At 39.1% G+C, this 19,426-nt stretch overlaps 1 protein-coding gene across 1 annotated transcript; it reads left to right on the forward strand.

The window, feature by feature from the left end:
• The first annotated feature begins 1,120 nt into the window (after positions 1-1,120).
• Positions 1,121-18,411, forward strand: LOC139730530 (SREBP regulating gene protein-like). Its single transcript, XM_071641385.1, has 5 exons — positions 1,121-1,279; positions 9,835-9,982; positions 11,972-12,123; positions 15,007-15,120; positions 17,592-18,411. Exons 1-5 carry the CDS (start codon positions 1,187-1,189, stop codon positions 17,676-17,678), a joined length of 594 nt encoding a protein of 197 aa, XP_071497486.1. The 5' UTR covers positions 1,121-1,186; the 3' UTR covers positions 17,679-18,411.
• Positions 18,412-19,426: the final 1,015 nt, after the last annotated feature.

The raw sequence follows: 19,426 nt of genomic DNA on the forward strand, positions 1-19,426 counted from the left end.
TCAGTCATTTCAAAACCGATTTTCATCAAATGAACTTTTGATTCCCCTTGGAATATTATGCGCTTTAACATTTCATAGAGTGGTTTCTAAATATCTCGCAAAATGTTACAAGCTGAATCCTGCACCTCAACCATTACTGGGGGGTGTTTCATCAATTTAGTCAGCGCTGACAAGTTGTGAGTCTCTGACAATTTCAGCAAAATATGTGGATTTGATTGGCTGAGAAGCTCATGGTCACTGACTGTTACCATGGTGATTGTCAGAGACTGACAACTGACAACTTTCATGAAACGGTCCCCTTTGTAGGGCCCTACCACAGAACTCTTACAAGAGTTCTGTGGGCCCTACAGACTTTCCGCCATCCGACTCCGTGATGATGACGTAATTGCTATTTCTGTACTATTTTAAGACTGACATTAGACACTAAAAATTATTGTAGAGGTAGATGGTAGAGGAACGAAACTCTCACATTCATTCCAACATATCGTGTTTTTATTGACACACAGAAAACACACACATACACACGACAAGTTCATTTATTTGTCTCTCTTCAAGATATATTAACAAAGAATACACATGCATCATTCTTGCAAAAGAAATCAATACACTAGTACAGAAATACACCACATCTATAAAGAAAACACGGGATGAATTGACATGCAGTTAGAGTGATAAGTGGAGATATTGATGCGTGATTTACGGTAGATTTTAATCCTGAGATATAAAACGGATCACTTTATTGTTTATTCTTAAGAATAAATACTGGAGGGCCCCTATTAGTACTTATAGGCGTTTTGAGAGCTGCCTGCCCAAGTATTGTGCAATATAATGGTCGGCAATTTCAGGCGAGCATATTTTCTGCTTAGTCTCAACATATCTATACATTTTGCGTGCGCTTGCGTGAACCTCGTCCAAATTCCGTGCGGTGCGTGGCCGCCACCCTCTGTATTCTTATTCTTTTTTGGGTTTTTTTTTCATGTTTTATTCACAAAATCAAAGATAACAATCATAGTACAATCAACAAAAACATTCTTATTCTAGTACCGGTATGTAGTAAAAGAGTCTGGCCGGTCGATACTAGTATACCACTAGTATAAAGTGTACAGTATACGTCATTCAATATGGTGCCTGCCCGAATCTAACTGCGTGTGGATTGCAAACGCTGTTATTTCGCATCGTTACCTCCATGTTTCCGATTCGATTCATTCGGAGACGCTGGGTACTGGCTGTGATATTTCTGCTTTCGTTTACCTATTTTATGAATAAGACGTTAAATCAGGTAAGACAATGTGAATGGTGAATCAGTGGAACGTCTAACGTTTACGACTCTTGACAGAGTCTTGTATAAGTTGTAACTTCTTTTGGTAGAACCTCTAACGTTAGCTGTACTCTGTGCTGTGTGTATGTATGATGGGGGGTTGTGTTTACGGACCCGGACACTTAAGTTCGCGCGTGAAAACTTACCTATTTTACATAGAATATGCACCCTTCTTTACCTCAAAGACTTGATATAGACTCCTCATATACTAGACAACATACTCTGTGAGAATTAACCTGCTAAATCGTTGGATTTTCCCCTTCAAAGTGACTCCGCCCATACAGAGTCGAATGTATCAAAGAGTTGTGCACGCGTTGATTTTGTTCGGGAAATATACATGATAATGATATAGAATCTATGGGGAGCGAGTGGCACGCAGAGCTACCAAGTCTCACGCATTCTGAGTGAGACTCGAGCATTTAGGGGCCATCTCACGATCTCACGCATGGCATTCATTTTTCTCACGCATTGGGAAAAGTCTGCTAACTTGGGCCTACACTATAATATTAATAATGAGCATAGCCCAAAGGATTAAAGACATCAAGTACAGTGATAGTTGCAATTGAAGGTTTATTTCCCTTTTCTCTTTCAAAATAGGTAAGAATAGTCACTCATGTATGCACCTGATCGCACCATAAGAGCTAAAAATTGAAAGAGGTCCCTACCGTGGGAGGGGTAAAAAACTCCTCCCACCCTCGCTCGCGTACACATTCGCGGGCCGAGATGCCGAGACTCGAGTTATGAAAATCTCACTCATAAAATTTTTTTTGAACTTGGCATCTCTGGGCACGGTGTTTACATACAACTTACAAGAACACATCTAATTCACTTCAGTGTTTTCTTTTGCCTTATTTTCGCCGTACGATCGACGCTATCGAACATTCGATCGAACTGGCCTAACGACGTGTGTATAAATAACTCGTTGTCTACTAACACCTTGTGTGAGACTTGCACTTCTGTACCGGCAGCGAGAACGACACGCATCGCAGCCAGCGTAGTGGGAGGTATAAGTGCCATTTGACCGAAAGATCGGTCTGTATCTGTCCGTCGGGGAATGTTCCGCGGAGACTGCGTCTGGCTTCACGGATCCCCTCCGTATACAGACCGAAGTCAATGATTGCGGCTCCTGTGTGGAGCAGTCGCGCACAGATCAAACGTTACGATAAACCAAATTTCAGACAGCTCTTTTACATTCAAACAAGTTTGACATGACATGACACATTATGCAGCAATATTTGGGATAAATTTCTTACATTGTGCAATCGAAATACTCACATAAACTCGGTTAGGCCTATAACGCAGAAATTTTATCGATATCGCAACATCGCCGTTCGCAAGCTGTAAGTCGCCATTTTGAATCTGTAAGCCAATCACATGCGAGGTACGTGTTTTAGTAAAACAAACACGTAGAAACTACCTCGCATGTGATTGGCTAATAGATTCATAGTGTATGTTTCTGCAGTTTGAACGTGACGACGCGACAGGCTGTGTTTTACGTTGAAAATTCTACTAAAATTGTGGATTATTCATTAATCTGGTGAGTGTAATGTATTCTTAAAAAGCTTATTTAACTATACAAGCTTAAATTTGCCGACCTAGGGCCGTGAATTAGACGCAATCGAGAAGGGTGAGGTACCTCACCCAATTTTCAATAGAGACAGTGGTTAAGAACATCCACACAGCAATGGGTACTGCAACCTTCCGTCTGTCTACGGAGGACAGCGTTAATGGCAAAATATAAAAAGAGTCCTCCGGACAGACGGATCTTTCTGTCTAAAGTGCCATTAGATGGCATTATCGTGATATAGTCCCCACCTAGATCCCCACCACAGTGCGCGTGCACCCGTGCGTTTACAGAGCTACCAAGTCTCACGCATTCTCCGTGAGACTCTGGCATTTAGGGGCCATCTCACGACCTCACGCATGGCACCCATTTTTCTCATGCATCAGGCGAAGTCTGCAACTTGGGCCTATAATAATGAGCATAGCGCAAAAGATTAAAGTGATAGTTGCAAATGAAGGTATATTTCCCTTTTGTCTTAAAGTCACTTAAGTATGCACCTGATCGCACCATTAAGAGCTAAAAATTGAAAAAGCTCCCTACCGTGGGACTTGGGCCACAGGGGGGAAAAACCCCTCCCACACCCTCGCTCGCGCGCATGTTTGCATGCTGAGATGCCGAGTCATGAAAATCTCACTCATAAATTTTGTTTGAACTTGGCATCCCTGCGTGTAGGGTTAGGCCAGGGTATAGCTAGGGTTAGGTAGGGTTTTATTTAGTACGGACACGCAGCGGTGGGGACTATATCACGATTATGCCAACTAAATTACATACATTAGCAAGAAAAAAAATTTTTTAGGTGAGAAAATGAAAGAATTATCATATTTTATGAAATTATGAGACAGCTACTTACATTTTTGCGTCGCATCTTGGCCTGTCCATGAGAATTCAATTCCCAGGGTTGGTTTTATTCCTGGGTGCGTCATTTTCATTACAGACACACTTACAATACGCGTCCGGTCCCACAATGCTTGGTCATACTGGTACTGACTGTTTTATTGATGTTGCTGCAGTACAAGCTTATTATAGTGTGCGAATGTGAACGGCTGTCATGAGACGCGGAGTTCAACATGCTTTTGCCTAGCTTTTGCTTTATCCTGCTTCGAACAGCACGATCAGAGACAGAATGCAGTACTCGATACTCGTGTAAATTTAATCATAAGGGGGGATTGCCCCCCCCCCCCCCGCCCTTAGAAAAAGGGAAAATAAGCAGGCTGTCTCTGTTCATTTAATTTCTTGGCACTCTATCGCCATCGCATCGGCATCAGGAAGCCACCAGGCCCTTAACCCCGGGGCTCTTCTTGTACTTGAGTTACTGTGGGAGTGCCCTGAGTCAACAGAACGCTATCTCTGTACTATGAAAGAGAAACACAAATTTTCCCCCCTTTATATTAAAGTTACATATTTCACCAGCAAAATGCTTACTTTTGTATTTATGTATCCTATCCAATTCATACCTGCCGTTTAAAATACTAGTACTTGCTAATTTCTAGAGTGGACCAGACTGATCCCATGCCATGGTCTTGAAAAAACATGTTTCTATGTGTCCATCTCCATTCTCCGTGTTCCTCCCTTCGTTTTTCAGTTTAACAGCCTTTGCAAGAAACTTTGCGCATTGGCGATATGAATATGCATAAAAGGCGCAATGTTTTTCACCTTTGGACAAGGCCCTTTCACTCTCGCGCTGTTGCGCTTGGCTGGGATCGCTTCTTCAGTCGCCCAGAAAGCAACGCAATACAGCAAGAGGGCCTTGTCAACAGCGAGAAGGCCTTGTGAAAAGGCTACATTACATTCCGGTTAGCGCATGCGCACAGGTATCAAATCCGTCAAACGGAGCAGTTGTCATTCTCACAGATTCCTCTTGACACTCAAAATTGCATGCCAAAATCGGCGCACCACGCATTTGCATGGCGTCCCATGGGAATTGCGTGTTATGAGATTAGGGTGCGCAATGGTCCGAAGGTAGGAAGGGCACGATCCGACACCCTAGTACATGTGGATGGTCAATGAACCTGCAGGAGGCATCCCAATTTTGTAGCCACTTTAGCAGACACTTGAGACAATACTCCATTTTAAAGGGGGGGGGGTGTAAAATACACAGTGAACTTGAAAATTTGCATGCTGATAGGTCATGTGCTGAATCTGATAGCATAATACATAATTCATCTATGCATTGTTTGAATGATTTGTTTATTATCATGTAAATTTCATGCATATTGGAGATAATTCTATAATTTCAACCTTTGTAAAAAAACATATGGAAACTATGTAATAATAAAGAATAATGTTTCCCAGATGAGAAATGAAAAAAAAAAACAAAACAATTATCATAGTTAGGGGTAAACTCGGCCCCCTGCGTGTGCATTACAATTAGTTTTAGTGCACACGCAGGGGTCGAGTTTACCCGCTAGGCCGAGTTTACCCATTAAAGGGGATGGCTAGTAACCGATCAGTGGGAATCAGTGGGAATGCTGAGGGATGATTGTTCCAATCCTTGTGGGATTCATTTAAGAGCACATTATATATCTACTGTTGTGTGAAGATTATTTGCTTCACAACGGTCTCATATTCAAGTAATGTGCAGATTAATGCCCCGTCACTGACCAGGCACGCTAACCTGGGAACTTTAAACCGCACATTACTTGAATATGAGACCATTCTGAAGCAAATAATTTTCACACAACAATAGATAATAATGTACTCTTAAATGAATCCCACAAGGATTGGAACAATCATCGTCCAGCATTCCCACTGATTTCCAGTGATCAGTTACTAGCCATCCCCTTTAAACTACGATATGTCTATCATTAATGTTTTAATAAACTCGATTTTCCTGCTCACAACAAGAACATGTCACTTTCGTGTTCTTATGTTTTGTAATGTTTATATTTCTGATGTTTTTTATTGTTTTCTACTTTTCATGTACAATGTATGGTATTCCCAAACTTTGTTCAGTTTTTATCTGAACTGAAAAACATACTAGTAAGGTGGATAATTAGGTGATATGCTATCGGCTTATCACATATTGTGTTTGTACGAAATCTTCCTTTTTTTATTATTCTTCTTTCTTTCTGATGAATTTTGTTGACAAAATATCTCAACAATGACACGACCAGTTAACATGAAATTTTCAGTCAACATACAGTATCTCATATCAATATCTCTGTACATGAAATGATCATAACTTCATAACAAAATGTCATTTCTTTATCATTTTAGATAGACATAAATTTCAAGTCACGACTGATCATCCTAAACCATGCGCATATGCACGCGTCAAAAGTTTAAAATGCTCAAAACGACTTCCCAATGGGAATTCTTGAAGTTTCAGACAATTTATAGCGTTTCAAAAAATTCCGCGCATGCGGGTCCGTCCGCGTGTTTTGAGCGTGTAAGCAATATGAAAATACTCTTTTTCTGACTGTCTTGGGTTTCTGATACATCCAGTGACAATATCCATTGATTTTCGATTGATTTTGACCAATAATAAAGCAATGCACTTGCATCAGAGTTAATATTCACGCGCTTCTATGTGCAAATATAGTGAAAAAACATGCCTTTGTTTATTTCGCCATACATCTTTAAGATGTCCAGCAACCCTATGTTTTCATCGCATGTAACAAAAGCATACGACTTGTAAATAACATTTCAAGTATCAATATTTCGATGAAAACTCTATGACGTCATCATATCGTCATCTGAAATAAAAAAAGTGGAATTTATTTTTTCGAAGTACTCTTTCTGTCATTCATTTGCATGTATCTCGGTCATTTTTGCTCAATGTTATCCCAAATTCGGATATGTTGTACTTTGAACAACTGTCTTTCAAGTCAAAGTCTTTGTTTTGCAATTTGACGACATCATCATAGTGAAAATTGTGATTAAAGGCAAGATATCAAAATCAGCCGAGTTTACGTGTTATGTCAATGGGACGCATTTTTTCCCCAGTTGATCCAACCAACCCCTTGCTAGAAATGGTATAGCGCCATTAGTCATCACATGGCCGCATTGCCGTCTAGCGATACAATACATGTTCACGCGGGCACGTTTGTTGTGCGGGCATTGACTTTTTCCCCCGTCATTAAAAAAATTTTATCAATATACTTTTTTTTTGCCTTATCATTACCGTGGATGTTCCTTGGCTGAGTGGTTTGAGTAACTGTTTCGTATTCACGCTTTTGGGGGATCGATGCCCGCAGGACACTTTTGTTTTTAATTATTTTTCTTATAACTCTTTTTAGATAACGTTTCATATTCAATAGCAAGTGTCTTTTAAACAACAAGTAATATCCTTTTTTAGTCTTAGTTCAAGGTATTCCTAATTTTTTTTTTTTGCATTGCTATACACGTGTGTATAAACTTTATTAGAATTAAATTCATTTAATAAGGGAAGACCAGCTTTATATAAAAACTGCATTGTATCACAATCTGTAGGCCTACTCCTTTTATTTCACAACGCTTCACATTTTGTGAATTAGTGCAGATATTGTAAATCTTGCTTGCAGAGTTTATGGTAAATGAAATCTGCCTGTGAAACAAATAAAAACTGGGAACCTATTGGATTCAATATATGTAATAAAATCTGTGGTTGTGCCCTATCTTGTACACGAGTGTCCTCAAATATTTATGGTTTATTGAATTGCTGACCTCGACCTTGAAATTGTGTGCTCATGGTCTATTCTGAAATATATTGGCATCATCATTACTTCTTCCACTACCTTTTCATGGTCGCTACACCGTGTAACTCATTCATATTGCCTAATGCATTCGGTTTTATGTCTTGGCTGTACACCTGTTTCCAGTCGGTACACTGTACATTTAGACCACAAACACGTCCATTCGATGTAAATAAGTAAACCCCTCGCGTTTCTCTTCCCTTTCATCCCTCTTATTATACCCCCGCCAAACGAAGTTTGAAGGGGGTATATAGGAATCAGCGGTCGGGCGGTCGGGCGGTCAGGCAGTCGGGCGGTCGGGCGGTCGGTCCGTTGCAAATCTTGCGTCGCGAACTACTTCCTCAGTTTTCAACCGATTCCCATAAAACTTGGCACAGATGTGTGCCTTGGGTTGTAGATGTGCAAGACGTATTTTTTTGACAGTACCCAAAAGTACGTTGCCATGGTAACGGCATATTATGGGCAAAAATGGGTACAAATCTTGCGTCGCGAACTCCTCCCACAGTTTTTGATCAATTTTTATGAAATTAGGTACAGATGTTCATCTGAATATGTTAATGTGCAAGACACATATTTCCGCAGTGGCAAAAAGTGCGTTGCCATGGTAACGGCATGTTATTGGTAAAATATAGGGCAAAATGCTTCATGGCAAAACTGCTTCATCAGTGTTCTTCCAATTCTCATGGAATTCATATTGAATGTTTGTGTTAGGATATAGGTCAGCATGACACATTTCTTGACAGTGACAAAAAGTATGTTGCCATGGTAACAGCTCACATATTATGAGCCAAAATGATGGAAAATTTTGTTTTGCAAACTACTTCCTTAGTTTTTGCCCAATTTCCATGAAACTTGGTACAGATGTGTGCCTTTGGTTGTAGATGTGCAAGACGCATTTTTCGACAGTACCCGAAAGTATGTTGCCATGGTAACGGCATATTAATGGCAGAAGATCAAGGAAAGATCTTGCGGATTTAACTACTTCCTCAGTTTTTTGACCAAAGCTTATGAAATGTTGTTTTGACCAAAGCTTATGAAATGTTGTTTGGCGGGGGTATAACCAGTCGCTGTAGCGACATTTCTAGTTTAGCTCTAGAAAGTCTTTATACATTTGCTTCATTTGTCACACTCAAGGTTACAAATTGCCCTTATGCAGTTTTCCCCTTGCCACCTTTCGTTTCCTCTTCCCTTTTCTTTACAGTTGTTTTTGTTATCATGTAGGTGGGAACTTGCACATTTACATAACCCAACTTGAGTAGGAATGAGAACTGAATTACCGTAATTAACTCTAGGCCAGTACCGGCCACACAGAAACGCTGTTAATGTGAGGTTTGTTAGCGCTAACAATTCACTAACAAATCAGCCACTAACAGCACGGGCAAAATGAACGCACAGAAAGCGCTGTTAGAGCGCTGTTAGACATGTGCGCTGTTACAGTGCTGTTAGTGGATTTGAGCCATAGAGTTAGGCAAAATCTATGCGATTTGTGCGTAATGATCTATTTATAGATTGATGCATCTTGTTGATGCAGCGGCAGCACAACGCAGTGCATTGTTGTCTTCATGAGTGACGTGTATTCATATCTTTACACAGTTCTATGTTATCCATTCATTATCGCCTTCTTGAGAGCATGGCCGGCGCCACGTTTTCAAAAGTGGGTGGGAGAGGGGCCCAATTCTGGGTTTTCATGAGCTAACAAGAACAAAACAAAGCAAAACAAAACAAAACAAAAAAGACTTCAGCGTACATCGGGTGCCACTTGCGAGTTTCTCCAGTTGACAAGCCAGAAAAAAAGATAATAATGATTAAAAAAATATATAGGTCTTCAGCACATCTTTCTCATTCCACTTTTGGGTTTCTTCTGCTGAAAGGCAAACAAAGCAAACAAAACTAAAACAAAAAAAAAGAAAAGAAAGAAAAAAAGAAGGTCTTCAGGGCAAAAACAAAGGCCTTACCGCGCTCAAAGGTTTCATTCCTTTCTTTTTTTCCTAGCGTCACTTCCGGGGTGACCGGGGCCCAAAATGGTGACACCCTATGTCGGCCCTACTCCTATGTAGTCCTACGGGTGCAAAAAAAAGCCTCCTGATCTGAATTATGTAGGTACAAAAAATTCAACTTCATATAACTTCAAGTAGCTATATCACATTCTTTTCGTTATCGATCAGGAATGACCGATATCTGATGACACCCCAGCGTATCACCTAACTCGTCTTCAGTGATGAGTTTCATGTCTCGTTGTATTTTGATCTTGTTTATCTGAATGGACATTTGCTGTGTAGGTTCCAATAGCAATCTCAGACCAGTTCCAGGATGTGCCTCCAACACCCCAGCAGATAGCACTGAGAACCAGGACGAGTGCCCAGGCCAACAACCTTACAGCATGTCGGAATTCCCGGCAAGGAAAGAATTATGTTGTAGATGAAAAAGGTATGATTACAGTGCAGCAGTGAAACTTTTTAGAATTTCAAAATACTGGAATACTCTTTCGACAGAGTTGAGTTCAGCATGAATACTGTGCTTCTTGTGTGTACAGTATTTACATCTTGATGTATCAGATTGAAATGTTTCTTTGACCACATTATGTACTGGCATGCCATAGCTAGCACGTGGACTCTAATGACAAACTTTTTATGGACTGGCTCAAAGGAGATACAATTGTATGATCCATCTCATTAGTGTAATGCCTGTATTTCAACATGTCTTTGTTATTACCGTTATATCCACATCAAACTCAAAACATTTCTTTTATTAGACATTGATGTCGTGTGTAAAAATATCTAATGTAATCTAATCTACTGTCATGTAGTGTTGTAAGGGAAACTCCATTGCATGTTCAAGTTCACATCAATGCAAAGAATTAAATCAAACAGAACAGCATTCTCAGCAAGCTGATTATGGACAAATATTAAGCAACATGGAGTGAAAAGGGGTCTGAGCTTTCGATCGTAGCAGAATCTTTGTCAGAGGCAAAATGACAAGCAGGCAGGGAAAGCAATCACATGCATAAGGACAACAAGAACAGTCATGGGAGGGCTGGAGACACAGAACAAAGAAAACAAAAGGGAAGGGTTGGTGATCATGGGCAAGGAAGCCCAACAGGTAAAGGGAGGGGGATTAGAGCAGGAGGGTGGACAGACAAAAGGCAGAGGAAGGTCAGTGATGATCCTGAGGACTATGGGGGCAACCTGTGAAGGATAAGGATGAATAGGGAGCCAACATCAAACAAGATAAGGAACAACAGAGGGATAAATTAAGGAAAAGAGTGAAATAGCAACAGCATGGGGGGGGGGGGGGGGGGGGATGGCGAAGCAAACAGTGAGTGACTGCCATAATATTGCGATACATCATGTCATGTGATGTCACCAGGAAGAGGCAACAAATTGAAAGCGAGAGTCGACCAACAAATGCAAGTTACCAAACATAGTATATACTTCAATCAGATAAATAACAGATCAAAAAGATACGTTGATCTGTTTGGTAACTTGCATTTGTTGGTTGACTCTCACTTTCATTTTGTTGCCTCTTCTTGGATACACCAGGTTAGGGCTCGCTGCTTGCTCCGCCCCCACCCCGTCCCCCCCCCCCCCCCCCCCCAACTCATGCTGTTGCTATTTCACTCTTTTCCTTTCTTTATCCCTCTGTTCCTTATCTTGTTTGTCGCCTCTCTATTCATCCATATATACTGTAGGTAAAATAAAAGACTTTTTTAGGCAATGATTTCATCACTTCTATTTGCCATTGTGAATGGTAATAATGATAATAATAATAATAATAATAATAATAATAATAATAATAATAATAATAATAATAATAATAATGATAATAATAATGACAAAATGATAATAATAATAATAATAATAATGATGATAATAACAATGACAATAATAATAATGATAATAGATAATGATAATGATAATAGTAGTAGTAATAATAATGATAATTATTATTATTGTTATTATTATTATCATTATTATTATTATTATTGATATTCATTGTATTTTCCATGACATGCTCAAATGCACTTAACAATAGAATTATGAGCAAAACAAGTGAGTTTAAAGATGTTTTTATGAAGGTATGATGGATTGCTGGTTGTGGAGAGTTTGGGGTAGAATGTGCCTCATACTACCATTCTATGAAAATGTGACATGGTACACCTGAAGTGAAAATCACTTCTGCTGTTCTCTTAATTTCATGTTTCATTTTCCATTACGATCAATTTTGAAGATTGAGTAGAATTCACTTTTACACTCTATTTACCAGAAGGCAAACACTAAGACAAAGAGCTGGAAGAACTGTGTTAGTAGTCATATCTACAGAGTCTATTAGACTTTGTCTTTTTATCATGAGTTGAAACATTGCATCACTGACATTGTACACTCAAAACTGAAGAAAGGGAAAATCTTTTCATTTCAGGTTACGTGTGTTCATGGAAGGACCTCCTTCCCAATGGCTGCTGTAATTCAAAGACCCCTGCAGCTTCTATCCACAACTGTGATGGTTGCTCCAACAATGGCTGTTGTGCAGTGTATGAGCACTGTGTCTCGTGTTGTCTCCATCCAGAGAAGGTGGGCCCTAAGTGAAAGTGTTAGATATCTGTCCAGTTGTCTTGTGCTATACAATGCATTGTCCTGAGAAGGTTAGGGAAAAGTCCTCAAACAAGTTGATCTAAAAAAACCTGATTCCAAAAGCAAAGTTGAAAATCCAGGCATGTCTGAGGCAGAAAATCTCTGTTGCATGAGCAGAGCTCTGCATCCAATTTGTTGAGAAGGTGAAAGGAGAGGCAGTGTGGATGACAGATCCTCTCTTTATTCCTCTGCCTCAAAGGGTGCAGGAAGCCTGTTTATGGGTTATCCATCTGTCTATCCCACATCTTGTTATTGCGATTTGATTGCAAAAATGTCTGTGCATTTTCTCTGGACAATGTACCTACAGTTGTACCCCCCAGATATAAGTGAGGTGTAGATATGCTATTGAAGGTTTTGGGCAAAGTCTCCCAACGTAAATTTCTTTGAACTTTGGCTTCAAGATTGAATTCTTCAGCTTTACCTTCATCCAGGGATGTACAGCTGTTGATAAGTAAATAAAAAAGGGAAAGAAATAAGTTATTGACATGAAACGATAGTGGTGAAAGGTCAAGGTGAGTTTTCTGTTGTGCCCCCCCCCCCCCCAAAAAAAAAAAAAAAAAAAAGAAAAGAAAAAGGAGTTAGCTATTACCTCAGCTAATAATTATCAAATGGTAGTGTAATTTGATGGGAAGGACTAAAAATATATGGACAAATGTTTCATTATGGAGAGTGGTGATGGGCGCAAGGTCAATGGTTGCTGTACTTTGATTCATAGTACATTGTCTAGCCATAATTTCAGCCATTCAGATTGTCCAGTGGTAATTAGGCACTATAGTCAATCTTATTTATTTTTTTCACTTATTGTGGTTTTGCATTGGTTTTCCACAACCATCCTTACTTAATGATTTGCTATCTTTAACTTGTAACCCTTCAGATATTATTTTAGTGATATTTCATTTTATTCCTTCTCTCATTGCAGTGGTTGTGCCATGCTTGATAAAAAACAACGAACTTTTCTTTTAATTTATTCCTTAGCAAATGGTTACACAAGTTAAAGATGCCATGTCATGCATTTGGGTGATTTCAGGTTTGATGCTAGCACTGGTGCTGGTGATATCTTTCAGACAACTGCATTAAATTGAGCGCCAACACCAACAGTCAGATTAATGCAAGTAATACCGATCATGATTGAAGACCCCAACATTAGTTTCATCTTCACATCACGGCTAAAAACTAAAAACGATGATTGTGCTTGGTTCAATAAGAAAAGATGCTGCCATGAATGCTTTGTATTAGACAAGCGATGTGGAAGAAACATTAAAATGCCACAAATTTTGTAACATCTAAAAATTACGATCTTATTTTTTTTTTGGGGGGGGGGTTGTCTTCAGATACATTTTTATGGCCATGTCTAGAGTGTTAGAGTGCTTTTCAAGGGTGACTATTACATGAGCATTGACTATGCTCATCCACGTATGCAATTGATGCGAGTAGAGATGACAATGTGCACTGACGTGAAATGTGTTTCTCACACGTATTGCAATGCTAGCACCAGCATTGAACTTGAAATGACAAATTTGATAATCCCTAGGGGCTGGTATTAGCCAATAGGGGAAAAAAGCATGTACAGTGTAAATCACCAGTCAGAAAGGTCACTTCAACAGGCAACATTCAGCACCATGCCCAATGTTTGCTACCAGAACAAGGTCATAGTTTGCGGTCAACCTGCTTACACTGACTGATTTTAATCTGGATTATTGCTGGTGCTAGTGTTGAGATAGCACTGACACCAGCACAAGCATCAAACTTGAAATCACCAGCTGTACTGTGAAAATCTGTGATTGTATGTGAGCAGTTATCCACCAGTCTTCAGTTTTATTTCTGATTAATGTAAGGATGCAGACAATGTCATAATCATTCTTGGATCTCCCACTAAATTTAGTTGATCTGGTTCAATTTGCTGTTTTGAATGTGAGAGAGACAAGAGTCACATAGACAGGGCTGCACACTAACCAATTTTTTTCTACTGATCTGACCTGTCTGTCAGACCAGTAGGTACCCATTCCCCCCCCCCCCTTTTTTTTTAATAGTCCATTCCTGAAAAAGTTTTTGTTCCAACAGTGATTTTTACTGGTCTGGACCGTTGGACCAGTAACAGTGTGCAGTGCTGACATGCTTTTAGATTGTATGAATGTCATGAGTTCATACGCAGGAAGGAGAAGTACTCTGGTAGTCCAATGCCCTCTGCTGCTACTTTGTGCTGGATGTTGTCATTGCTATGCATCTACACTGTACTGTATCCCAAAATGTGGCCGGAGGCATGAGTATGTAGACAGTTTGTAAACACTTAAAGGGAAACTCTGGCTGATTTTCAGACTTTTACTTCGGAACAACTGTAAATTGGTTACACTGGGTACAGAGTCTTAAAATTTACTGTGACTGGGATAAGGAATAAGAATGTTTTCAAAATTTTTAACAAATTACAATGAACAAGGATGATGACAGCAGTTTCACCATAAGAATGCATGGGTGGGGGCTCAAAGAAGCAGAATGTAAGAGAAAAGCATGCTTAAGTTTTACACAGGTGGCCTTGTTAAGCGAGCGGCATTGTAATGAATTGCATTGCTACATTTCTGAAATATGTGAGCTTCCTACTCATGCATTCTTACACCAACTGTATGGTGAAACTACTACCTTGTTCAATGTCATTTGTTTTAGATTTTCAGAATATTGGTTTCTCTGCTCTAGGACCAAATTAAATTCCACAAATCTGAGCATGGAGCTGTCGATTTATGTACTACATGATGTGAAATTATGAAAATTAACTGGACTTCCCTTTAAAGCAAATGTCAAACCAAGTCATTTTCTCTTTCCATGCAACAGGAACATATTCTTCAAGATATGCTTGGCAAGGCCAGTAATACATTCCGTCTCCTGTTCCAATCTGTAGCTGACCATTTCGAGCTTTGTCTCACAAAGTGCCGTACCTCTTCTCAGGTTAGTCATTATTGGTAAATTTTCGATACATTTAACTACTTTAGACAGGTATTAGGAGGTAATTTTCCATTTTGTGCATTTCAGTGTTGTACAAATCCTTCAGAAATTAAATATAGATGTTTCTCCGTGATGTCATATTCCATCTGTTACTTCAAAAAATTATGTCATCCAATTATTGTTCATGTTTTTCAAAAGAGCAGTAGTCATGGTATCAAACGTAATATCAAGTTTGAGTCAGCTGGTTTTGTTTAAAGTTCCCTGTTTTCCAGATAATTTGTCAATGCAAAAAGATCTCATGCTGAAATTTCATAACTTTTCTTTTAATACACATCTACATTCACATCATTTTAAGAACCGATTTGCAAAAATTGGGGATATGGTTGCAGAGAAATAGCACATATTGATGACCAGTGTCACAAAAAATTGGTGGCTTCCAATAACTTTGTGTGTGTAAATTGTATGGGTTTTATAAGTAGAGTTGTCTAGAAGAATTTTTAGTTTTTAATTTTTATGCCTCCGCAACGAAGTGGCCGGAGGCATTATGTTTTCGGGTCGTCCGTCCGTCCGTACGTCCGTGCTAACGAGAGTATGCTTGTGTGGCTAGGAGAACAATAGTGCACAATAGATGGCTTTTATTCCGTCAGGCTTGTGTGGCTAAAATTTTTGCTTGTGTGTCTATTTTAACAAAAGGGAGAACAAAGGGGTAGACACACAAGTATATCACCGTGAGTTGTCCGTGTCCGTCCGTACGTCCCGTTTTGTTTTTGTCGATATCTCAAGAACCGTGTGGTGGTTTTACATCAAACTTGGTATGAGGGTATATCCTTGGGGGATAATAATTTGTGTGGATTTTAGGGTCACAGGGTCAAAGGTCACAGGTTATTTTGTGGAAAAAAAAAATTGAAATTTCATGTTATATCTCGCAAATGGTTCAAGGTATCTTCATGGAACTTAGTATATATGCTTGTACCGATTGTCAGTGATTATCTAGGGAAGTTGGGGGTCATGGGTCAGAGGTCAGGGGGGTCAAAGGTCAAGGTCAACTCCTCAAAATATCACTACTTTCCTTAAAATGCAATATGCCTGAAGGTTTTTTTTTTTTTAAATTGATGTATGGCATGTATTACCCAATATATATTTTTGGGGAAGTTTCTTGCCAAAAGGTCAAAGGTCAAAAGGTAAAAGGTCAAGTGAATGTGCTAAATTGCACTTTTTCCTCCATATCTCGAAAGTAACTCAAGGTATCATCATGAAACTTACATATTTATGCATGTTCAACCTAACAGTGATTCTCTTTGGAACTGTGAGGTCAAAGGTCAAAGGCCAGGTTTAGATAATGCTATTTTCCCATTTGATACTGAAATTATACTTTTTCTCAATACCTTGAAAATTACTCAATGCATAAACTTATAAAAGGGTCAAAAGTCAAGTAAAAATCATCAGTTCCCCAAATACCTGCACTCTGACATTTTAATCATTCATCCAATTGAACCTAGTTCTAGGAAAGTGAACATTCAGCACATTTGTGTCAAACCTGTCATTTTGATATTTTGCCAATTGTGTGAAACTGTCATCACACATTGTCAAGACATTGTACTATAGACCTATTAGGAGAACCATGCATTATGGCGGAGGCATATCAGTAGCCGTAGCGATATATCTAGCCCTCGGGTGACACCCTTTCGGCCATCATAGATTATTCTAGAGAACAAAGCTGTTATAAACAAAAGATTTGAAAACAGAGAAATACATAAAAGAATTAAAAACAAAAAATAATGTTGAGATATCTGCTCTGATGTAATGAAAATCCAGAAATTCAAAATTTCAAGGAAAATGGGCATTTTTGCACATAAATTAAAAATTTCATACCAATTTCAATACATTTGACTAAGCTATCTTTGAAATTACTTGACAAGCTACAAACATGCAAAATTTGATTGCATTTCCTCTATGAATGGGGAAAACAGGAAAATATCAAAATTTGTAAGAATGAAATGTGCATGATTAATTAGATGACTTCAGAATAACAGTAAATATCATAAATTTAACTAGGCATTCTATACAATACATCGGTCACAATCGGTCCATAAATAGTCAAGATGTGGGGTGGTCGAAATGAGCCCCCCCCCTTGGGCAATGCAGTTTCAAAATAGCGCAAGATGTTTAGGAGTAAAAGTAGTTGTGGAGATTGTTTAAACTTTCCTCATGAAATTACTGTCTCTAGTACAACAGTACTTCTGTGGTAGAATAGTGAACTTTTAAGTACCAGATTTTCTTTCAGGTAAAGTGACACTGTTCATCATAATCACATGGGATGTCTGTGCACTGCTGATTTTTCCTCAGGAATACATGTATGCTCTCTTTTTATGCTGATATAGGATAATGTGTCTGTAGTTTTGCAGTTCAAATGTTCACCTGTGCAACAGAGCAAATACACTTGCATCTCTTTTCTTTTTGTTTGTCTGTCACAGAGTGTAAAGCATGAAAACACCTACCGAGACCCCATTGCCAAACACTGCTATGGAGAAAGCCAGCCAGAATTGATGCCCGATTCATGACCCTTTACCATCAACCTGGCCATTATGTAACTGGAACCGTCCCTGTGAAATTCTATGCAGCTCTATTTCATTATTTTCTGTCAATCAGAGGAGACTTTAGCACAACTCTTTCACTCCATTCCAACTTAAAAGAAAAAAGGACAAACAAAAATAATAATGGAGCTGTATGTAATTCAAACAGTATTCCGACTTCCCAAGATCCATAAGCTGGAAGAGCTGGCATCTGATTGGTTGACTGGATCAAAGTATTATCAGGTGACTTGTTAAATTCTGTTGTGTTTGCTTTGTGTTTACATTGCATTCTCTTCTTCCCATATGGTGACTGTGAGCATACTCTAACATTTAACCCAGTCTTCTAAATTCATGCCAACTTTCATTCCGTGCATGCTCTCTATTTCATTTGCCCTTTCTTCGCTTCATCCACATGTTGATTGGAATGCTATACATTGTACATGTAGTTGAATTCACATTCCTGTAGCAAGCAGTGTTGGATGGATCTCTTCTTAACTTTTCTCTCTATTTAAGGAATGTGTACTGAGAAACTCAAATGTCGCACTCTTTCAGTTTGTGCAAGGAGGTTCGAGAAATGGGAGTTACAACAGTCTTAGTCCATGGGCCAAGACCCGAGAAATGGGTTATTGGTACCACCTGAGGCGGCAAAATCTTTTTGGTGTCATTTTGTTTGTCTGACATAGATATGCTTATCAAGCTATGATAGCATTTCCAAATGAGTTGCTTAGTCATAATAAATGAATTTTTAACCAATTTTCTTCTCGTTTTTATATCCCTATACTTCTGAATCGAAACTAACCGCTATACAAAGAAGAGCACTGTCTTCTGTATGTCCTCAGGTGTTCTGTTACAAACGCGGCGTGCTTAGTCTTTATTCAAGGCAACGAAGGGAATATCCAAAGGGTTATGCTGTCCACAGCTGTCACGCAGTGCGGTTAGTCTTTATCTAGAACAATGTACTGTTCTCATATCTAAAGTTCCTAATAAAAGGGATTATCTATACAGTTTTTATACTACTCTCTCAACAAATACATCAGTTTTTAACAAAAATCACTCTGTTCATTTACAATATTATTTATTATAATGTATTGTAGTGTACCGGTCCATTGTTTTTGCATTATCTTTCATTGTTGGATGGAAATAAAGCGACATTGGCGTGGTATTAGCATTTTCACCATAGCATTTTCACCGGAAAATGATAAATATGATAAATAATTGAAAAATACGGTAAAATTCATGAGGAATTGCTTTGTTGTTGTTGTTTATAGATAAGGGGATATACACTGTATTATAAGCTTTGGATATTCCCTTCGCCGTCTTGAATAAAGACTAAGCGCTGTGGACATCATAACCTTTGGATATTCCCTTCGCTGCCTTGAGTAAAGACTAAGCGCACCGCGTTTACACCAGAACACCTGTGATTCCAGTGTGAACATACAGAAGACAGTGCTCTTCTTTGTATGGTGGTTAGTTTCGATTCAGAAGTATAGGGATATAACGAGACCAAATTGGTTAAAAATTCATTTATCATGACTAAGCTACTCATTTGGAAATGCTATCATAGCTTGATGAGCATATCTTTGCCCGACAAACAAAATGTCACCAAAAAGTTTTTGCCACCTCAGGTGGTACCAATATCTGGCCTGGCCCATGGACTATCTAGGACCCCGTTTACAGTGCGGGGCTGGGCCGAGCCGCGGCCGAGCCCAACCTCAATTGCGAGGCCGAGCCCCGCA

Source organism: Diadema antillarum, unplaced genomic scaffold, assembly GCF_040938485.1.
Source record: "Diadema antillarum isolate AM-2024a unplaced genomic scaffold, OU_Dant_1.0 seq00000320_RagTag, whole genome shotgun sequence".
NCBI classification, from domain to species: Eukaryota; Metazoa; Echinodermata; class Echinoidea; order Diadematoida; family Diadematidae; genus Diadema; species Diadema antillarum.